The following is a 24,308-nucleotide window of genomic DNA, read 5'->3' on the forward strand; positions in this document are numbered from 1 at the left end:
TGGATAAGGATATTATAAACCTTTTAGCAGTAGAGAATTGCAATATAGAGGTATTCATCTACGTAAGCTCATATTCCATTTCCTCCTCTTTTATAAACAAGACATCATTTACAGTCACTGCTGAATGATTTCAAGACGTGTACCTTCCTGTTTGTCAGGGAATATGACTTCCCCTGAAGTCCCCTAAGTAGACCACCTGTAGTTTTACATCAATGACATGGTAGCATTATACTGTTACATAGACTGCTTCCTTGCTGTAAGTGCTGTGTAGTGTATCCGGCCCCCCCATGGTTCCTGGATGTGTGGCTTGTACTCTGACCAATTACCAAAGTTTCGTAAAGCTAAGCTGCACCCACATTTTAGGTAATCGCAGTATAATCCAGTGTTGCTGTACATACATTTAAAGTCCCACTCCTAAAGTTTGAGAAAGTAAAGTAGACTGGCTTTGCAAATCTTTATTTTAATTAATTCTTTAACAACTAAGCAACTTTGGTAGATGCATGAAGACCAATATAGTGATAGGTGAAAAGATTGTAGCTCTGATTTAGACTTGTCCTGCCTTTGACCTGTGTAGGATAGGAGACATGACTTTTTTCCCCCCTTAATATAGGATGGTAAACGTAAAGAAAATAATTATAGTAACGAACACATCTGGAATAGAGATTCCAATTAAGTTGATTGCTAGATAGCCGTATACATCAGTTGTAAAAGATGTCTGATAATTAGCGCTTTGCTCTGAGTTTTGAAAAGAAACACAACACAACTACCAGAGTACCAATGGTTTGTTTCTGAATTGAAAGTACAACAGTGACAAAAATGTCTAAATTATTGAAATGGAGAAACTGTCTCAGAGAGATGACAACATCACAAATTCGAGTAACAGCTGGAATTTACATTAGGTTTGCCGTTCAGAAATCAATTTTTTCCAAGTTTACACATATACATAAACTGATATATGAAGCACCGCATGCAGACCAAGGAGCAATTACAGAAAAAAAGAATTTGAATAATAATAATGAATTTACCACTCTTGATTTCTACATCTGAGCAGGTTTATGGTTTGAGAAAGTCAAAATGTGCCTTCAACCTGCAATGTTGCCAGTGTAAAAAATGGTAAGGGTGCCTAAATGGTAGGGCAACCCCCACACTGGAGATAATAGATCTAAGGATTGTCCAATAACCGCTGAGAGAATTTGAGACAGGACAAGTAGCGCCTTATTGCATAAGCCATGCACCTTCATGATTCAGTAGTTAAGGATAATGTTTCATGGAAGAGGATGAAATTAAATATCTTCCTTCATCCCTCAAAGTACTATGGATATTTGATCTTGGAGACAAATTCAGTGTCCAAAAAAAAAACAGTTTAGGACTTGTACCAAATATTCCAAGAAAGTTATATCTTGCTATTAGGTCTACATTGCAGAGGCTGAGGACTATTGACCTACCGATATCTCTGCCACCGAGAGTTCAAATTTGCATAGGTCCGTAACTTAAAAAGGTGTCAATGTATGTTCACAAAATTTAACCAGTTGCATAAATGTTATGTTTTACTTTAAGTGAAAGAGTAGGGAATGAAATTCTCAAAATATTCAAAAAGATTATTTCTCAGTTAAAAGGAAGAAGATTACAAAAACTGAACCAAAAGGGACAGTGACCAAAGTAACAGGAAAGAAAATAACAAAAATAATGGGCCTTGGGAAGAAAAAGCCTAGCACTGACGAACAAACATCATCGGCAGAAGAAGATGTTCCGACATGCGGTAAGTGTCCACCGGCCACCCCAGAACAATAGGCCAGTATATACAACATTCATGTTCTTTAAACATAGCCCCACCACCAGTCCAGAATGTCCTGCTAACCCTACTTTACACTTTTATAAAGGCTACAGATGTGCAAAAGGGTTCCACCTTGTGAGACATGCACACTCCAATGCGGGGCAAAAAATATCCTCTGTGTAAACCATTTAGGTCTTAATATACGCTTATGCAAGAGTTTGGATAAGCTTGTTATGTTGGAGGAGAAGACATCTTGGTAATCTTGGTTATTGGTGGTACAAAAACTGTATTAATATTACTGTACCTAATATTTTCAATTCATTTTTTAAAAGTAAAATTGAAATGGTGTTTTTCTCCGAGTGCACACCCTAATGTACTGTAATTGGAAATCTAATGTCACATTTAATATTTAGAAGTAATTTTTTTTTTTACATGTAACAAACTACACACACAGTATACTCTCCAACGAGGTGTAGCAGTACCTGTCTCCTTAACCTCTGGAGCATTGCTGGCAGTGGCCTAGCCCCCTTTCAGTGGGTATTTAGCTTCGCACTCATTGTCTCCTCCCCCACCCCCTAACCCCCATGGTTAGGGGTGCACTACCAGATGGCATGTTCTTCTACTCAAAGTTCACTTGCTCTTAAAGTTAGATACTTACCATTGATTTAGAGTCTTCGTACTAGATCTTGCTCCACAGGCTGTCCATTTTACACAATAGAACCATCATACATAAAATTGTCAATGCTTTATCTTCACTTCGATATAAATGTTTCTTAGCCACATACTATATGAGGTAATGATCAGCATTTTTGTACATTTCAAACCAACAGAAAAACAAAACATTTCTACCTATAAGTGTGTGATGTCTTCGTGAGAGGGGTCTAAAATATAACTTTTATCCAGATGGATACATGAACTAAAAACTTTGTCCCCTCACGGACTAAATGAAGAATTTAATGTTACACCATTTATTCATAAATAAACAATCTAGTAATAATAATACCAATTATATAACTATATTATCCACGTAACCCTGTACATAGCCCCTAGCTCTAAAAATTATATTCATCTACATGTGACAGTAGAACAAACTCAGTACACATAAACTTACAAATTTTCTTACCCCTAAATACACAGGCAATGTAGGGGTAAATTAGATACATAAGCTATGTAGGGGCCAATTGTTATACTTTAAAGATCCTATTAGTGTTTAGGATGCTGGTTACAAACACCTAGACAGAACATTGTTCAAGTTTGGTCAGATACTGACTTGTTCTAATTATGACCATGAATAAATCAAAATAAATTCAAGAGAGTAGAAAACCACAAAACATCTATGAGATTAGCAAACTAAATGTCCTATACATCTCATTATTTGGAACATTTTTAATACCCCAATATAAAAAGGATATTTGAGAAAATGTGTTTACACCTATCCGTTCTAGTTACAACATACTTATTTATAAAGACTTGTGAGAGTAGTAAACTCCCCAGTTATAACATTAAACATGTTTTTAATTCTAAATCTTGTGTCCAATCCAGACAAGGAAGTAACGAAAGGGTTTACCAAATAACCCTAAGCTACCATTGGTTAATTGATAAATCCACAACCAATCATGAACGACTTTATCATTTAAATACTTCAAAACTTACCTATGTCTGGTTCGCCTCTGATGAGCTAAGCTGGCGAAACGCGCGTGTCAGATGCTTAGGACGTTTACGTGAAACATTATTAGTGCCTGTCTTTTATTACCGCGTTCAATAATGGTTACCAACACTATAATTATTATTATTATTATTATTATTATTGCCATTTATATAGCGCCAACAGATTCCGTAGCGCTTTACAATATTTTGAGAGGGGGGGATCAAATAATCAAATAGCATCGGAAAATCAACAAGATATCAGTCCTTTATAGGTTCAACCTTCCTACCACTCAGTACTAACATTATTTTCACCTCGATTATTTATAATATAAAAAACGTTTTTTTTTTTTTTTTTTTTTTTTTTAAATAGAGCAGGCTTTTGTTAAGGTGATCCATACTGTTAACTTAGGAGTATTCATCTCATAGGATCCAGCGTAATCTCCGGACATTAACCCTTGACAGTTTTTCTCATACAGATTCACGTTGTACTTAGGAATGTCAGCTGTATAATATTCATACCTGTCTGCACTCCGACTGCTGCATCTGTATCTTTATGTATATAGCGATACAAGTATCTAAAGACTTGTTGCTAAACTTGACAAACTGTTACTAGCACTATAATTTTACACCAAGATCCAGAGAACACGAGGCTCAAATACAGCATTTCAGCTCTTTCATATTCTGCTAAGGGCTGCCCTCGAAGGCACTAGTGATCCATACTGTTAACTTAGGAGCATTTATCTCGTAGGATCTAGCCTCATCTCCTGACATTAACCATTGACAGGTTTTCTAAAACAGACTTACGTCATATTTAGGAATGTGAGCTGTTTAATATTCCTGCCTATTTGCACTCCCACTGCTGCATCTGTATATTTCTGTATATAGTGATACAAGTATCTAAGACTTGTTGCTAAATTTGGCAAACTATTATTAGCACGATATCTTACATCCAAATACAGAGAACAAGGGGCTCAATCTCACTGCAATATACAGCATTTCAGCCCTTTTCATATTGCTTAAATTGAGAAAACTGTAAGGACTGTCCTCTTTAATTGATTTTAACTTTTATTTTATTTTTCTACACAATTATTCCCTCTGTTTTAAATGGTTAAATAAAAGTTACATTGTATACCCCCCTCACAAAAACACCACACACTTATAGGTAGAAAAGTTTTGTTTTTCTGTTGGTTATAAATTCATTGCTTACAGGTTATCCCCCATTTTTGCATGCTACCTTAAGGTGTCAGCTCGACATATTTCCTTTTTCTTTCCCGCATTTCTGTGCATGTTTTATGGAAGTCTCTTTGACAAACATTGATATGAAAAATTGCTAATAAAAAAAACATTGTAAAAAAATAAATAAAGTATTTAATAAGTAATTACAACAGAAGTAATTACAACACAACAATAGGAATATATCACAGCTAAATGTCCATTGTCTATGCCAGTGGTCCCAAACCAGTCCTCGTGGAATCCCTACCAGTCCAGGATTTAGGACATCACTCTGTTGTGTCCAATGTTTTTTTTTATTTTATTTATTTTCTAAACACGTTAGATACAACTGGGTAATCCCTGAATCCTGGAGTGATAGGGGTTCCACGAGGACTAGGTTGGGAACCACTGGTCTATGCATAGAGATTCCAGTTTTGGGTGGTGAATGATTTAAATGTTAGCGCCTAGCACTGTTAGAGTAAATCTTGTTCAATCTATCCCCACATATACAGTGATTTTGTATTCATTAATATTTTAGATCAGATATACTATACATTTATTAGTTTTTTTTCTTCTCTAAAAACGATAAATGAACGTTGCTGTTGCTTTTGTTTTATACTATTTTTAAAGTTAAATATAACCACTTGCTACATTTGGACCCCAGGTGGCCCATTCAGGCCTGACAAAGTATATGGTTGGTACGTAACCCTTTTAATCAGCTGTATTACTAAGTACTGGTATATGCACATTAATCTCTCTATTAAGCTCCCTATACTTACATATAATAATGATATAATAGTTTGTTGTGGCTTTGGTTGCTTTATAATTTAATTTGCCGCAGAGCTGCCTTTCATTTGCAGAATATTGTCTCATTCACATGGTTATTACCGTTGTCAAACATTTAATTATCCTCATAAGTGTAATATGCTCCTTCTTGTTAAATAAAAATGCTTGTTAAAGTTTCAATCCTGTTTTACTTTATAAGCTTTGAATAACAGTCATGTAAATGTTTAACATTTGTGCCTTTGAACACAAATTAAGAATTCATACAATCAGCAGAATTATTATAATTACAACAAAGTTCCTAAATTATATCTTGATTTCTAACTGCTGAATGTCTGGGCCTGTCCTCTACACATTCACAGTATTCAGTGTATCTTCATTTTGTGCAGAGTTCTATAACAAGGTGTTAACGGTCTTACATCTTGTTTATTATGGCAGCTTATCAGTGTGGTCATGTTTGGTATGTGCTCTGTGGCCAGGTTAGGGGCATTGCAGGGTCTGTGGTTAGGTTAGGTTAGGTGCATTGTGAGGCTTTGTGGCCAGGTTAGGTGCATTGTGAGGCTTTGTGGTCAGGTTAGGTGCATTGTGAGGCTTTGTGGTCAGGTTGGGTGGTTCTTTGGTTAGGTTAGGTGTCCCATGAGGCTCTATGGTCAGGTTAGGTGCATTGTGGGACTCTGTGGTTAGGATCGGTGTCCCATGCTTTCTGGTCAGGTTAGGTGCATTGTAGGGTTCTGTGGTCAGGTTAGGTGTCCCATTAGGCTCTACAGTCAGGTTATGTGCATTGCAGGGCTCTGTGGCCAGGTTAGGAGCATTGCAGGGTCTGTGGCCAGGTTAGGTGCATTGTGAGGCTTTGTGGCCAGGTTAGGTGCATTGTGGGACTCTGTGGTTAGGATCAGTGTCTCATGTTCTCTGGTCAGGTTAGGTGCATTGTAGGGTTCTGTGGTCAGGTTAGGTGTCCCATGAGGCTCTATAGTCAGGTTAGGTGCATTGTGGGGTTCTGTGGTTAGGTTAGGTGTCCCATGAGGCTCTATGGTCAGGTAAGGTGCATTGTGGAGCTTTGAGGTTAGGATCGGTGTCCCATGCTCTCTGGTCAGGTTAGGTGCATTGTAGGGTTCTGTGGTCAGGTTAGGTGTCCCATGAGGCTCTATAGTCAGGTTAGGTGCATTGCGGGGCTCTGAGGTTAGGTGTCCCATGAGGCTCTATGGTCAGGTTAGGTGCATTGCGGGGCTGTGTGGCCAGGTTAGGTGCATTGCTGGGCTCTGTGGTTAGGTTAGGTGTCCCATGAGGCTCTATGGTCAGGTTAGGTGCATTGTGGGGTTCTGTGGTTAGGTTAGGTGTCCCATGATGCTCTATGGTCAGGTTAGGTGCATTGTGGAGCTCTGTGGCCAGTTTAGGTGTTTCGCACTGCTCTATGAACATTTTCTGTGTGACTTTGGATCCTCATCACCCGAGTTATTTTATTTCAGGTTATTTAAATGTACTTTCCAACAACCGCTGGAGGGAACGCTGGTGTAGAGTCAAAGATAATAAACTTATCTTTCACAAAGACCGGACAGATCTGAAGACCCACATAGTTTCAATCCCTCTCCGAGGGTGTGAAGTTATTCCTGGCCTGGACTCCAAACATCCCTTGACTTTCAGGCTCCTTCGTAATGGTCAGGAAGTCGCTGTACTGGAGGTAACCTTTTGCTTGCTCAGTGCATTAACATTTCTGATGCTTTGCATTATTATGTTTTGTCTACTGTTTGCCATAATAATGTAGACTTTGCTTTTTTTTAAAATTAGTCTTATTGTAGTTGTTTTTTGTGAATTTAACAGCATATATGTATGTATACCGAGAAATCAAACTGAGCTTACCAGTTACATCAACATAGAAAATAAGGAATTGATTTTGTATGGCTTTGTGATGTTTCTAGCATTAACAAGAGATGCCTTAGTTTGCTGTTAGTGCACAGTCACCAAAACAACTTTAGCGTAACATTTTGGTGCATAAATCATACCTCTGAAGTTCCATTGCTCAATTCTCTGCCGTTTAGGAGTTTAATCACTTTTGTTTCTGTTTATGCAGCTCTAGTTACACCTCCCCTGGCTGTGACTGACACAGCCTGCCGGGTCTATTGGGCTATTAACAGAGCAGGAGTTATGAAATTGTAAATTAAACAGAATTTGCAATAAAGGAAGTGTAAACATTAGATGACTCTTTACAGGAAGTGTTTAGGAAAGCTGTGTAAGTCACACGAAGAGAGGTATTTTAACTCCTAAATGGCAGAGAATAGAGAAGTAAGACTGCAGGGGTATGATCTACACACCAAAATTGCTTTATTAAGCTAAAATTGTTTAAGGGGTTATAGTATCCTTTTAAAGGAGGATCAGTCCATGTTGGAGTGCCCCCTGCCCTCTCCTCTGTAATACTGCTTATTGACAGCAGCTGTCAGTCAGTGTTCTCGCTATAATGTTTTGTTCTTTTAATATATTTAGGCTTCTTCGTCAGAAAACATGGGCAGGTGGATTGGAATATTGCTGGCAGAGACTGGCTCGTCTACCGATCCTGGAGCTCTACATTATGATTACATTGATGTGGACACAACGGCTAATGTGATACAGACTGCAAAACAGTCGTTTTGGTAAGGATATTCAAATGCAAATGACGACATTCTCCTGGTCTCCCATATACCGAAAATAAAGAATGGTTGTACTGAAAGCAAGCATAAGAAATACTCGCAATTTTTTTTTTTTTTAATTCTTTATTTTTGTAGTGCAGATAGACATAATAGTTCAAACAAGCGCCACAACAGCGTAATACAAGTTGCTTTCACGGTATGTAGTGGCTTGATAATTTGCACAAATTTTATATTAAACAGAGTATTTAAACGGTTAATATGTCCAAGTAAGACAAATTTAAGTAAAGAAAGCGTGAGTAGACATTGCTTTGTTCGTCACATTTAAAGTTACATGTTACAAGGTGAGTCTACGCTAAGTGAAGCAAAGAAAAACAAAAAGAAATACTCGCAATTTTAACTGCGTTCTCCATGAGCAATCGATTTATCGAACTAGAATCATTTATATATTGCAGTGATACCCACTTCTTTAACATCCCTGTGGAATGAAAGAATTACACAGATTAAATGAATTGAAATAAAATATAATATTCTGCAAACTGGCAAACATAAATATACAAATACGTATACTTACAACTTGAGCATATCCTTTATTTGGGGGTGTGCAAATACACTCCCCCATGTGTTGTTGGATTACAAGTAATTCAATTCTCAGCTAGCCATTTATATTTATACTGTCCAGACTTGACGTTTTCCACTTGGCACAAAATATATAAATGTAGCTTCACTTACAAGTACTTTTTCTATACATTATGCTAAGAGGCATATGAGAGAACTCATTCACCACTGCCCCCTCCTTGACTGTAGTAGTACTAGTATGATCTTTAAAGCGGCACTGTCATGCCGAACTTACCTTTCCTCAATCTCTTCCTCTTCTCCCCCTCTCTCAGGATCTGTTATTCTTTTCTTCCTGTCTTCTTTAGTTTTCTTTAAAATCATAAGACAAACAAAGTAGGGACTCTTTGTCTTATGGAGGATTTCTCCGCTTGACCAGCTCAGACCAGCGGAGGAGCAAAGTGTGCTTCATTTCCGCTGGTCAGAGCAATTTTCCCATGATCCCTAGCTTTCCTCCCTGTTTCCACAATGCTTCCTGTCAGTATTGCCGAACGTCCTGTCACTTAGACAGAACGCCGGCAAAACTGCCGAATTGCATCCTAACAGAATGAGAAGAGTTTCTCCATTGGTGTTAGGATGCAATTCGGTACTTTGATCGTATCGGAATTTCATTCTAATGAATGAAACTCCGATCCTATTCATTGCCGCGGCTGCATCTTGCAGCCGCTTAGTAGATAACTCCCTAATTCCCACGGTATTAGGGAGCTATCTACTAAAAGGCTGAAAGACCTAAATTGGTCTTTCAGCCAAATGTACTAATAATAAGTAAAGATTACTTAGTATTAGTAAATAATATGCCCCTGCTCGCTATAAGGCGAGTAGGGGCATATCTAGTAAGCAGTGAGCAGCCTGCGGCTGCTCACTGTAAAAAAAAACCAAAAACCTAATAAACCTCCCTCCTCCCCCCGCGCGGGGATTAAAGATGGGGGGGACCTAATGTCCTCCCCCCTGGCCCCCACCCCTGCGCGGTGGGTGGGGGCCCTGATAAAACAATAAGGGGGGGGACCTACTGTCCTCCCCCCCTGGCCCCCACCCCTGGGCGGTGGGTGGGGGCCCTGATAAAACAATAAGGAGGGGGGACCTACTGTCCTCCCCCCCTGGCCCCCACCCCTGCGCGGTGGGTGGGGGCCCTAATAAAACAATAAGGGGGGGGACACCTACTGTCCTCCCCCCTGCCCCCACCCCTGCGCGGTGGGTGGGGGCCCTGATAAAACAATAAGGGGGGGGCCTACTGTCCTCCCCCCCTGGCCCCCACCCCTGCGCGGTGGGTGGGGGCCCTGATAAAACAATAAGGGGGGGGGGACCTACTGTCCTCCCCCCTGGCCCCCACCCCTGAGTGGTGGGTGGGGGCCCTAATAAAACAATAATGGGGGGACCTACTGTCCTCCCCCCTGACCCCCACCCCTGAGCGGTGGGTGGGGGCCCTAATAAAACAATAAGGGGGGGCCTACTGTCCTTCCCCCCTGCCCCCCCCCTGATAAAACAATAAGGGGGGGACCTACTGTCCTCCCCCCCTGGCCCCCACCCCTGCGCGGTGGGTGGGGGCCCTGATAAAACAATAAGGGGGGGGGGACCTACTGTCCTCCCCCCCTGGCCCCCACCCCTGCGCGGTGGGTGGGGGCCCTAATAAAACAATAAGGGGGGGACCTACTGTCCTCCCCCCCTGGCCCCCACCCCTGCGCGGTGGGTGGGGGCCCTGATAAAACAATAAGGGGGGGGGCCTACTGTCCTCCCCCCCTGGCCCCCACCCCTGCGCGGTGGGTGGGGGCCCTGATAAAACAATAAGGGGGGACGACCTACTGTCCTCCCCCCTGGCCCCCACTCCTGAGTGGTGGGTGGGGGCCCTAATAAAACAATAAGGGGGGACCTACTGTCCTTCCCACCTGCCCCCCCCCTGATAAAACAATAAGGGGGGGGGCCTACTGTCCTCCCCCCCTGGCCCCCACCCCTGCGCGGTGGGTGGTGGCCCTGATAAAACAATAAGGGGGGGGCCTACTGTCCTCCCCCCCTGGCCCCCACCCCTGCGCGGTGGGTGGGGGCCCTGATAAAACAATAAGGGGGGGCCTACTGTCCTCCCCCCCTGGCCCCCACCCCTGCGCGGTGGGTGGGGGCCCTGATAAAACAATAAGGGGGGGACCTACTGTCCCCCCCCCCCTGGCCCCCACCCCTTAGCGGTGGGTGGGGGCCCTAAATGACCCCCCCCCCATCAAGGTGACTAGGGGTCCCAAGCCCCTATTCACCCCCCCCCCACCCAAAACATTCTATCCCCTACCTACCCCCCTCACCCTAAAAATAGTGAGGGGGGAATAAAATAACTTACCTGTAAAAAAAAAAAATTTAAACTTACCATTTGACGTCTTCTTTTTTCTAAATTCTTCTTTCTTCAGCCCCCCAAAAAGCCAAATAAAAATCCATCATACCCGTCGCACTTAAAAAAAAAAAAAAAACGAGCGCAAAAAAAAATTAATCCATGTTCACCCAGGGAGGGCTCCCACGCTTGTAATACAAATTTTATATTAAACAGAGTATTTAAACGGTTAATATGTCCGGTTCATCTGATTTTTTCTATTCATTCATTCATTCGTCTGTCTGATGAATGAATGAATAGGTGAAATTCCCGTTCGCATGTCCAGGTGTTTCACTGGGCATGTGCGGGAATCTCACAGTCTGTCTAGTGTGGGTAGATGACGTGTCCCACAGGGACTTCACCTACCCACACAAAGATGGCGGCGCCCTGAATAAAGATCGGGGCAGAAGATACAGATTTAAAAATAGGTAATCTGGGGGGCTTAGGGGCATTTGGGGGTGACTAGGGGGTCAATTGGATGTAGTGGAGGCGGGAGGGGGGTTAAAAAAAAAACGGGATTCGGCATGACAGTGCCGCTTTAATGTTTGCAAGAGGGGGTGCTGTCTGTTACAGCCACTTTTTGGGCATTAATGGGTTATTGGCAAAGAAATGTTTTATATCTACAATCTGGTGATCCTTACTTGGGTAGTGAGACATTGTACATTAAATGTTGCTTTTTTAAAGCAAACAAAAGTGGGAAAAAACATGTATATTTGTTTTGGTAATTAAAGGGTTACTAATAAGAGCCAAGTTCTTTCTTTTTTTTTTTTTTATTCTTTTTTTTTCTGTGCTCAGTTGTACAAGAAAGTTACACTCAGCATTTCATGAGATCGGTAGTTTGCAAATATTCAGCAATAGTGAGTATACTCTCCGGGTTAGTGTCAAGCTATACAGTGAAATGCGTTTGGCAAGCACTTTCTTATTTTGATCATGTTTGGGGACAAACCCGGAACTAGCTAGATTTCTACAGGCTAGTGGTTGGTTGTGTTGCACTCCCGGGGATACTACAGGCGTGGGATGTGAGGTATGCTCCTTTGTGTTGCATGAGGCTGCAGTGCTGCGTAGGAGCTTACGCGTGTGTGTGATCTCAGGTTGGCTTCGGTGTGTGTATATAGTGCCATGGTGTGTGTACCTTCTGGGTACTATGTGCGGTGCGCTATGCATGTTTGTGTGGACGTTGGTCCGTTAGATGTCTTAGTGGTAGTCTGGCACGCTTAGTGTGACCCATGACCTAAGGGGGTGGGGGGGGGGGTATTTAAGACGCCTCTTGTTGCTAGGTTGCCTGCGTCTTAGAGGCCAGTGTATAGATCCTGTTATGTTTTGGTGTTGTGGTACCTATCTCAGGCGTTGTGGTGAGATGACTGCGTGTACGTACAAGAAAATAAAAGTAAATGATGAGAGAGGAGAAAAAAAAAGGGAAAGTTAAATAAAAGTGAAAATAAAACAAGGTGAAAAGAAAAGGAAGGTAACAAAAATAAAGAGATAAGCGTGGAACCATAACGTTATAAATTCTTAATCGGTTTGGGTAAACGTCCAAGCAATTAGTTGGTCCGAGTTGTTTTCAATAGCCTTGGCTCAGGTTGGCTGCTCAGAGGCCAGGCTGGTATAGTCCCAGATTAAGGTCAGGTATGCGGATGCTGTGGGTATTCCACTGTTTGTCCAGTTGAGGTGCTGGCTGTTGGGTCCCAGGTTACATTGTGGTTGTCGTCTGTAGTAGGAAGTTGACTCTGTTGCAGTCCCATTGCAGATAGGAAGGCTGGGGCTCCCATCGGGGAGGTGAGGCTGTGAGTGGTCCCAGCGTGATGGACAAGTAAGGAGCCGGTGTTACCCCATCTGTATAGTATGTTTGCTTTGCGTAGGGCGGACGTTACTGGGCGAAGGATTTGCGTCTAAGTAAAGTGGCTCTGGTGAGGTCTTGAAAAAATAATAACTGAGCTCCTTCGAATTCTAGTGGCGTGTTGCCTTTCAGGGCAGTCATTATTTGGATCTTGTCATATATGGTGACTCATCGTAGGATGACATCTCTGGGGGTGTCTGGTGCGGTGCGGGCTGAGCCTGTTACACGGTATATCCCGTCCAGTGTGATCTTCTTAGCTGCTGGTTGTGGCATGATTGTAGTCAGGAGACGTCGTATGTAGTGCGGCAGTTCTTCAGTGGTGATGGTGTTGGGTATGCCGCGGATCTTTACATGTGTTCGGCGTTGCTTGTCTTCGAGGGACATTATTTGGGTTGCTAGTACATGTTATTGGACTGAGTCTTTCAGGGTGGTCATAGAATTGTGGACTCCTGCTATGTCCCTTTCTGCATTTGTGACCCGGTCTGTGACTTGTTGCATGTCCCTTTTAATCAGGGCTACATCTGCAGCCAGTAGTTTCTGGTTGTCTACTAGGAGGGCTTTCAGGTCCCCTTTAGTGGTGGGGGCTGAGTCCTCTGGTGAGGCTGGGGGTTTTGTGGGTCGCCCCTGGAGGTTCTGCCTGTGTGGGGTCCCCTCTCCCTCTGTCTCCGGGACTGGGGCCATATTTGGCGGGGGATCCGCATATACTGGCGCGGTCTGCGCTGGTCGGAGCAGCATTTCCCCAATGTCCCTACCTTGGGGATTATCTCCAGCCGTGGGTTTGGGGGTGCGTCGGCCCATGTTTGGTGCTTCCTGCAAGGGGTAGGCTGGGTACTCACGACCTGCTCTCTGTCCGCCGAGGAGTGCCTCGAGGCTGAGGATTGGTGTGGCGCGGTTTTGTGCCGCTGCCTGGGTTGCTTGGCGGCTTGAAAAAAGGGCATCAAACTGCTCGCCCCGGCGTTGTGGTGCCGGGTATGTACTTTGTTTGCTCGGATGGCCCCTGTGTAGGGTGATATCGCCGGGATTGTAATCGGCAATCTAGGAGCTGTATAAGATGGCGTCTTTACAGGTTGGTCGTCAGGCTCCGCCCCCCAAGTTCTTACTTAACCACATTAACACAAGAGATCTGTTCCTCTGATCCAAAAAGGCATTTATTTTCTTTCTCGATATGACCTACAGAGTATCCAAAGTGAAGGGTCACTGCTTGATGCATTTTTTTTACAGCAGTGACATGGAGCTGTTATAACTAATATTCTGGTATTAAAATAGTGGCACTGTTAATGTCCAAAAATCTGCGAAATGCTGTGCTTTCTGAACCATTTATTCTGTTTAGCAGTGTCAGCCTGTGTTCACAATATCTCCGCAGATGAATGCTTACCTCTCTTATTAGATTTCATTAAGTTGTCATGTTTTCTTGGATGAATCGTTTCGATGGCCAGTGATTTAAAAAAAAAACGGCCAAGCAAACAGCCAGTCTCGTGAATGTAGATCATGTCGTGTAGCTGGCATGTTATTGCAATTACAGTTTATTAAAAAGTGTAACTGAATGAGTGCTGTGGAATGGAAGTATCTCTGCAAGTGCTAGCTCAGTATAATAGTAACATGAGAACACTGCCCCTGCACTACCTTCACTGACGATGGGAGAAATGTGGCCGAGGACATTGGACCATTCCAAACCCATTGCTTGAGGAGCATCCCATCTTAATTGCACTTTAAAAAGTGCCTAAATGTATAAAAAAATCAGCCATTTTTTCACAATTCCTGGATGTCAGTCTTATATCTACTTATGGGCAAACTGCAAAAAATATATGTTATAAAAAAGAAAAGAAAAAAGATTTACTTCTATTTCTTGATTAACTGCATCAAGAATCTGCTTAATATATATTTTATTTTCTATTTGTCTTCTTTTTGAATTCATCAATTTCCTAGTAATTGACAGTGAGTTCATATTTTATTCAGCCATAGACACATCTGCAGTCTGTGTGAAGATTCACAGGTGAAAATTCTCCACGATGAATTATTTATTATAGGCAATCGATCTGGGGAAAACTAAATCTGTCCCAGTTGTAGCTCACTCTCTTTTCATGCAGGAGCCACAATTACACGTCTCCTATGTTAGTGCTCACAGCAGGATTTCTAAGCACACAAGAGAATATTTCTTTCCATCGATATTACGTCTTCAGCGTTTCATGCGGCCTTTATCATAGACCCAAGCAGTTGTGTTTTCTGTGTGTTATGATTGGCATGGAGTCACAATACGCAAATAAAGGAAAGCTAGGTAAATGGAACATATTAGCGGTCCTTAGAGGTGGCCAGGCTAACATTCTCACATAATCAAGATTGGTCAAAGGTCAAGGGATACAGAAAGACGAGAAGACAGTGAATTAAACTAAAAGTCAAGGAGTACAGAAATCCGGGTAGTCCATAAACAAGTCAAAGTCAAATTTCCAGAATAAAAAAAATGCAATATAAATGGTCTCTCACCTTCTAGAAACCACTAGAGGACACAGGGTCTGAGATCATCCGTGGAATGACATCATACTTTTATTATCAATGGCTATAAATGGGTCATAGACATATGGGTTCATGTTATTCTTGACGGTGGATTGACACATTGCATCACTTTGGTCTGAGTAAGGTTGCGTTTATATTGACGCAGCAACAAAGCATAGCGACATTTGGATTATAGAAGGATTGACTTGCATGAATATTGACACTGGATTGAAATGCAGTATCATTTTGGCCTTTAAATTAATGTCTTGCATCATTATTGACAAAGGAAGGAGGACAGTGTCACAGTGTGTATGGGAGTGACGCTGGGAATGGCCACATACCGACTTATATTTCCTCTATCACAGCGCCAAACAGAGTAGATCTTTCTCTTGTTACCTCTATCACTGGCCCAAGCAGACAAGGTCCATTTTTGCATTGTCTCTACCTCTGTCCCAGACAAAGCAGATACATTGCATCTCCTGTCATTGATCTCTTTCCTAAACTATACTTGGTCTGCACTATGGTGATCACGTGTGTTTCTTCTCTCACACAAGCAGCTCACCATAACTGTAGAATTGCATTTATTTAGAAACATAGAATGTGACGGCAGATAAGAACCATTCGGCCCATCTAGTCTGCTCAATTTTTCTAAATACTTTCATTAGTCCCTGGCCTTATCTTATAGTTAGGATAGCCTTATGCCTATCCCACGCAATATTTATTTTGATAACTTTTTTTTTTTATTTTTACTTGCACATCTTCTTAACATTGTCACTGTTTATATATTGTAAAGCATGATAGCTTCTCGAAAATAATAAAAAAAATAACTTTTTTTTTTGTTCATTCCAGTTTTATGAACAGGAGAGTGATCTCCACAAATCCGTATAGAGAAGCCCCTACCAATGGCTATTCGTGTCCCAGTGGCGTGTCCTTGCATTATGATGACGTCCCGTGCATTAATGGATTGGTAAGAGCAAGAGTGGTTGGCATGTGCATTAAAAGAACACATCGTTAATCAATGACCCCTCACTTGATCCCAGTATAACTGTCCGCATCTCATTTTTATGACCACATTATTGTTTCATGGATTTCTAAGAATGCAGTAGAACACGCTGGCAAAATACTCACTTGTAATTTATTTGAAGGCTTTCAAATGCCCTTGACTTTATGTGGTTAAACACCAAGTCAGCAGGGAAGAGTAGAGTAGATTTTGTTAATGCTTGCTGTCTTGGTTTACGCTGACTATGCACTGTTAGTTGATGGTTGATTATATATTTATTGATTGAACTTTTTTAGCAGTGAGTTTAAATGTTTATAAGAATGCTGGCAAAGAAAATGGTTTTTTTTATGTTACCCGGTATTCTGAAAAGAAGACATTTAACTTGTTGTCTGAATACGTGAGGACGTTTTCTAATCCGTATCTATATGAAATGATACTCTAGTTGCTGAATAAGCTGCCACTGTTCCTGGGAAGAATTTTCTCCAAAAAGTTTATAGTCATTTTAGGCATTATCCTTATTTTCTTTTACATGGTAATGGCTCGACATTAATGCTGTCAATAATATTTGTCAATAATGGTTTGGCGATTTTTGTAGGTTCCTCGGTGTCCCCGTATCTGTCAATATCTGACTTTGCACAAGACCTTAAGTTTGGTTTGTGTTTGCTTTCACTTTTCTCCTTCCTTCCTGCATGTTGTTTTGTCTGCTAATATATGAGTTGTATGTATTGCAGTGGAGACCTGATGATGACTTTGCTACATCTCATAGCTGGAAGAAGGGAGGAGAAGTGCTTTATGATAATGCAGGCCTGTACGATAACTTACCGTCTCCGAAAATCTTTGCGCGCTACCCACCAGCTGACAAAAAGGCCAATAGGGTTTCCACTGACAAATCTTCTCCTAACCACTACAAATCTCCTGTCTCATCCAGTCTTTCTTCTTCGCCTGTCACTAACACCTCTGCTGTGGGGAGGGGATCACTGAATACTACATCCCAGGTACATAATCACTGCCAATTGTCAACACCATCCATCCACTCCCTGAGTTCCGTCCCATGGTCTCCAAGTTTGAAATATTTCTAGTAAATTCAGCCAAACATCCGTGTAAATGGTTCACCAGACATTTTCAGGAGTCCTATTTCCCATGGTGAGCAGAATTGGTGACATTATTGGAATGTGCTTTTTTTTGTGTGTGTTCTGAGAATATTATTGAACATCCCATGGGTGAGCCAGGCCCTGTAGCTGTTACAAGAGATTCTTATGAGATTAGATGAGGCCAGTAAGATTCTGTCTGGATTACATCAAGTGCAATAGGATTTAGAAACCAAAGAGGACTGGATCTCGCACAGGGACACAGCGGCCAGGGAGGTCTGATCCATGTTTTTTCCTTTGTAGCTTGAGGGCTGGTCATGGACATGTTTATTATATTTCTGAAAGGCAGAGAGACCATATTATAGGGGCCATGTTCTGTTTTTCATTTGCCATGAATTTATTACGGCTTGTATTAGTTTACTTTTTGTTTTCTATCATTTACACGTTGTAATTTATTTATTCATTTTCGTATGTTGGTTTTGTCCCGATGTTGACATATGTCAGGAACCAAAGAAACAAATCGTTATAAACTGACAATGATTAAGCAGTATAGTTGCCGCAAATGTCTCAATTCACAAGATTTGTTTTGCGTTTAAATGGCTCCACTGAGATGTGAATGTATATAAAGAGAAAGCAGAGATAGTGGGAGTGTCTCATTGAAAAATGGCAACATTTATTACAGAACAGTAATGCTTACGGAATTTTGAGTGAGATGTCCTTAGGCTCTAAACAATCAGCCTTTTCAGTTAGCATCCCGGAATAATACCAATAAACAGTTTAAAGCGTATATCTGCTTGAAGCTGAGCAATGCTTTCAGCAGCTCCCGAGTAGCCTTGAGAACATGTTATATGTTTTAAAGGGACATACTATTTTTATGTACTAACTCTGCAGCCTGGTAAAAAAAGAGCACTCGCATTTCACCATTGGGAGTATGCAGCTGTCATATGCTGTTGTCTTTGGATTCAGTCCGAGGCATTCTCATTTTGATTAATTGCTTGCAATGCCACTTAATTTGGTTTAGATTTTTTGGGTATTCTTGCTCGAGTATATTTCCATTTTATATTTTATATAATTCAGCTTTTGCTTTTTTAAAGTTAATTTTATTTTTTTATTTTTAATAAAAGGACAATTCTAACACTAGTACCAGATATGAGAAAACGCACTCATAAAGTTGCAAAATGTTGTCCACAAAAAATGTTTCGACAGGGCTTTTAATTGCCCTGCAGGTGCTTATAAATATTTCAGGACCACTGTGTAGCTTATGGAAATCTTCATTCGTGATGGCATTATAAAACCTTTTTGAGTTCTTCTGTTCTTTCGCACTCCAACTCCCAATATTCTCAGCCTAAGCTGCATAAGAGGAAGCATGTCTTCCCGATTTTCAAGAAAACAACATACAATCTCCTGTGCAAATACAAACTGGGGCATTATGATCCATAATTCCCAGTACACTCAGCCATCATTTTGCTGGCTGAGTGTGCTGAGACTTGTTGACTCCAGCAACCAGACTGTTGGAAGTTGCTGTTGGAGCCATCCATTTATATATACTTGACAAGCTGATTTCCCCGCCTTTCTTTGAATTATTTGACCTGCTGCTTGCACAGACAGGATTAACATTCCTTAGCGGTGATTCCTACGGTGTAATTATTTTCATTAAAAAGGGCAATACCACCTCTGTGGTCAACTTTCCTTTACATTGAAAGAATGGTATGCTGCCCATTCTCAGTGGTTCCAGCATTGTTCTCTATCAGATCCAACAATAGTCCATTGCTTGCATTTGCAGGGTTTACTATGGTTCCAAACTAATGATTCCATCCTTACTCCTAGTTAGACGATAAGGCACTTCCCTCTCAGGTGTTCCATCTTCATAGATATTTCAGGAATTTGCTTTAAAATGTGCGCTTGTATCACCAGGTTAGTACTTGATTGTTGTTTTTAATTATAACCCGCCTGACATGGCAATGTTTTAGAAATCCCCGATTGATGGTAGAAAAGGCATGTAGGCTTAAACCAGTACAATAAAACAAACCATTATTTTTTTAGTACTTAGAATGCGTTCATTTCCTGATATTTGCGATGAATTGATGATTACAGAATTCTAGCACACACGTTGACATCTGAACATGTTATTTGGATGCCTTGCAGGTTTTATGAAAGTAAAAGATTCTGTTTTGTGTGCTATAAACCTATATCCATTCTGGATTTATTATCGGAATTAAGTTCCTGATTTCCTGCCCACACACTGCGCAACACCCCCCCCCCCCCATAAACCAACAAAGATACAAAAAAAGAAAAACAGATGACTTAAGTTTATATCTGTGGCGTATATAATGTGTAATAAATTAAATTCGGCTTTAGACTTTACTGGCAGTAGAGTGTGCACACCAGTGGGAGAGATTGTTTAGGAGAATTTTATTTACTAGTTCTAACAATTGAAGAATGGGCAACTGAGAGAATATTTGAATTAAAGAATGGGTCATAGTGCAGATCCTATCCTATCTACATGATTTGGGTCATAGGGAACTGTGGGTCCATATCCACACTTAGAACCACTGCTCTGCACATACACGTAAAATGATAAAATGATCATGGTTTACCTAATCTCTGTGGTCTCAAACTTAAATTTCTTCAAATAACTTTGCGTGGAGAGTGGTGTGTTTGATGTATCCAGTTCTCTTTTAACGCAAGCAAAATAGCACACAACAGCACAAATTCTGTGCTGTAACTTTCACGATACACAGCTGGTGCCTGCAGGTGCTGGGAGTTACACTGTGATTTGTTACTGCTAAGCCCTTTTTTTCATGATTTGTCACAGCGACAGGATTCCTACCTGCATAGAGTTATTGCCAATAACCATAAACATTTTTTGGGGATCTTATGTTTTTCTCTGTTGATATCCTGCGAGGGTTATATGAGCTCAACAGACAATCATCATGAATTACGCCCAGGGCCGTGTAAGGACGAACTCCTGTTTTCAATATTTTTTTTATTTTATTAACCACCATATGAGCTGCGATACATAAACTTGTAATGGAATCTGACATTGTTAAACACACTGTATATAGTTTCTGTGCGTTCCGCGCATTTATGCTTTGTAATTGCATTTGTCTTGCAAATGTATTGAAAGTCATTTCATTATGTGTAACACTAGTCATACGTTCTGAAGTTGCGTGCACAGAGCCATCTGAAGAGTCAGGTTTATAGAATAATAATAATCATCAATGTTTGAGTCAACTTATATTGCTAGTGTGTAATGCACTATATTTGGAAATGCCTAATTACAAGCAGATCTGTATAAAAATATATAATATGACTGCTATCCCAGCCGCTGGGGGGAATGACATTATTACCATAAAGGGAAGTTTCACATTGCCTTGTGTTACATCATGTCCTCCCCATGCAAACACTGAATAGTTAAGTACAGATTGGCATTATTCAAGGCATGGTGGGCTGTAACTGTATTTATGGGGTCAGGTTGGATTAGTGCAGCAATAGAATGTCCCTATTGATTGCTTCTCTTTTATAATGTTGCCTCAGAATCTCCATTTACACATCTGTACGGTATGCGATGTTCACGTATATATTTAGTTCACTTATCTTACTATGTGGGTAAATATTCAAATACTCTATCTTATCTATCTTAAAGGATCACTATAGTGTCAGGAAAACAAAGCGGTTTTCCTGACACTATAGTGCCCTGAGGGTGCCCCCTCCCGTGGTTAAAACCCCTTCAGCAGCTTACCTGATTCCAGTGCTGGGCTCCCTCGGCACTGGTGACCTCTCCTCCCCCTGCCGACGTCAGCGGAGCCGAATGCGCATGCGCGGCATGCTTTCCTATGGATGCTTTGCGCAATGGAGGCATAATATGCCTCCAGCGTCGCAGATGCGCCTCTAGTGGCTGTCCGGAAGACAGCCACTAGATACTGGCTTAATCCCAAATGTAAACATAGCAGTTTCTCTGAAACTGCTATGTTTGCATCTGAAGGGTTAAAACCTGAGGGACATTGCACCCAGACCACTTCATTGAGCTGAAGTGGTCTGGGTGACTATAGTGTCCCTTTAACTATCCTATCTATCTATCCAACCTGCAGGTTCAGACTAGAAATTAACTAAACTGAGTTTAAGAAACCACTTAAAGGAACATTACAGTGTCAGGAACACAAACATGTCTACCTGACACTATTTAGGTTGCCGCCTGTCACGTATTCATCCGCTTATAGAAATGTGGTTAATGACATTTACTGTCCACACAGGAAAAGTTGTGCCGAGCAGCAACCTAATCCACAGAAGGGTTAATGCTGAGCAGCAATTATGCAAATGAAACCTGGTAACTGACTTTGGGGTCAAAGGCCGGTTACAGCCTATCAGATCTAAAGGAGGGGTATTTAGGCCCAGTTCTCATCCTGCTCAGTGCCCTGTCGTGGTTTCCCTTGTGGTTGTCCGAGAGCGCGTTCCTGTTATTAGTTTTCTACCTGGTTTTTGACTTTGGCTTTGTTTATTGACTTCTCTATATTCTGGTATCCTGACTCCTGGCTTTCCTCATCGCTGCGTCCCTCTCTGTGTTCCCTGACCTCGGCTAGTATTTTGACTATTCTATGTACGTTAAATCCGGCCATTCTAAGGACCGGTAATACGTTACTTATTTGTCACCCGTGCTATAAAGTTCTACGTGCTGGATCAAACAGTAATCCTGACACCGCCCCCCTCTGTGTAGTAAAAAAGTTTTTAAACTCCCCTTTTCTCCCACACAGCGTCGGTCTTGCAGCAGCTGGCCCTGGCTCGCTATGCTAGATCTTGATAATCTCAGCCAATCCAATGCTCTCCCTTAGGAAGGAGCCTATCAGCATCTCCTCATAGAGATGCAATTTAATCAGTGCATCTCTATTGCTAACATTCTGTACCTCCATGCAGAGCGTGGAGACGCTGAATGTAGGTGCTGCACACAGTGTACCACCGACACAGGAAGTCCCTCTAGTGGCCGTCTGGATGACTGTCACTAGAGGTGTTCCTATTCAGCAATGTAAACACTGCCTTTTCTCTAAAAAGCCAGAGTATACATTAAAAAGTCTGCAGGGACCGGCTATAGACACAAGACCCACTACATTAAGCTGTAGTGGTTCTGGTGACTATAGTGTTCCTATAGTGTGCTCCTTGCTAAATGGATTGTCCCATAGAATCTATCCCACACCCCCCCATACACTCTGCTCTCCTCTTAGGTTACACAGCACCCGTTATGTTATGTTCTGTTGTCCATCTTTTAGCCCTGACTCCCTTTCACCAAGCACTAATCTCACGATGCCCTTGTTCCATATGAACCCCCTCTTTTTTCCTGTTTACTTTACAAAGATTGTCTCTCCATCTGCCTATAATAATTTACAATTACAGTTATTTATATAGCACCAATATATTACGCACTGCTGTAGAATAGGATACAACACAAAAAGTTAATTCTAACAAAATATGTATAACATACGTGAACAATAGGCCAGGAGGGCCCAACTGACTCTTGTGGTAAACTCTTATTGTTAAACAGTTTGATAACAGAATTTATTGATGATTTTTGTTTTTTTCGAGCTATATGTTAGAAATCACATGATTTTAACCTTGATTTAATACTTTTGGTTAAGCTTTTTAAATTATTTAAGGTTTTTGGCTAAACTTTTTTTCTATTATTATTATTATTTTCTTTTCCCAATATATCACAATATCAAAATATTTCTTTAAAATATGAAACCATTTAAAAAGTTTATCAAAATATACTAAATCATGTGAACAGCTTATCCAAAAATATTAAATTGGAGCCTCAATCATTATCTTACCATCACAGAACGTTATTAAAGATGATTTTGGCTTCTTAAAGGACCAAACTTTTTTTCATAGACTGAGTAAGAAGAAATGTGCCTTTGTTTAGTGAGCGGTGATGTCTTTAAAACGATAAATCCCACCTCTGTCTTTTTAAGTAAGGATAAAATAGCTGGTGAGACTATTCACTAATTAGAATGAAATAAAACAAAAAAACAATTGATTAGTGCAGATACCTCCTTGCATATAGTATAATAATGACATTCTTCCTTTTCCCAGTGTAGTTTAAAATATTTCCAAGTGTACTGACCTCCCAATTCTGTGAATCAACATCAAATAGTCAATCCAACAAATCCTCAAAGAAATAGCAAGCGTGTTTTACTAGAAGTTATCAAGGAAATCGAAACGCGCAGGTTACAAAGATCTGTCCTGCGAGAGGGAGCTTCTCACTGTATGTCCAGTGTAATTTCCATTAGAAGATTATATCTTAATGAATATTATTTTAAAGACCAAATGCTTGTGCACACTACTGTGTTTTTTGGAATATCCATTAATTAGGTTTACACCCCTTCATCAGAGTAACTTCTATATTCTTATAAAATACAAAACGATCAGGGATCCAGCTTGTACCACTAAAATGGAAACATGAAATACAACATAGTGTAATAAAGTTACAACTTTGAACACTCGCTTCACATTTCAAGGTTACACTCACAAGATGACGAATTAAGTCAGGCCCTCAAGGTGCCTCCTCTTCGATAAGGGTTTTTTTCTTTGCTGGTTACCATGCCAAATCCGGTTATAAGGAAGTCCACACACTCCCAAAGGTCGGGTACAAAAAAGATTTATTGGCTTTTAAAAAAAAAAAAATATTTATATATATATATATATACACTAAATAAAAAATAAATAATAGACAATGGTCCTACGCGTTTCGTTCCCCTTAGGGAACTTCCTCAGGGACCAAAATTAAAAATAACAATAAAACATGTAATCACATACACTGCCAACAAAATGACAAATGCACAAATAAGCCTAATAACCCCCTCCCTCTCATTCCCTTAAATATGATGGAGCTTGAAGTCCATTGGTGGT

The 24,308-nt window shown here is 40.9% G+C and overlaps 1 protein-coding gene across 3 annotated transcripts in view; it reads left to right on the forward strand.

The window, feature by feature from the left end:
- AFAP1 (actin filament associated protein 1) overlaps positions 1 to 24,308 on the forward strand; it is a 128,100-nt gene that overhangs the window by 86,314 nt on the left and 17,478 nt on the right. For 2 of the 3 annotated variants that reach the window (XM_063457736.1, XM_063457737.1), the window contains exons 9-13: positions 1,610 to 1,759; positions 6,883 to 7,094; positions 7,895 to 8,040; positions 16,173 to 16,290; positions 17,055 to 17,318. In XM_063457736.1, coding sequence (XP_063313806.1) covers positions 1,610 to 1,759; positions 6,883 to 7,094; positions 7,895 to 8,040; positions 16,173 to 16,290; positions 17,055 to 17,318 — 890 coding nt within the window. The remainder of the gene's footprint in view (positions 1 to 1,609; positions 1,760 to 6,882; positions 7,095 to 7,894; positions 8,041 to 16,172; positions 16,291 to 17,054; positions 17,319 to 24,308) is intronic. The other variant, XM_063457738.1, reaches the window with a different exon arrangement.

The sequence above is a fragment of the Pelobates fuscus genome, chromosome 6 (assembly GCF_036172605.1).
Source record: "Pelobates fuscus isolate aPelFus1 chromosome 6, aPelFus1.pri, whole genome shotgun sequence".
NCBI classification, from domain to species: Eukaryota; Metazoa; Chordata; class Amphibia; order Anura; family Pelobatidae; genus Pelobates; species Pelobates fuscus.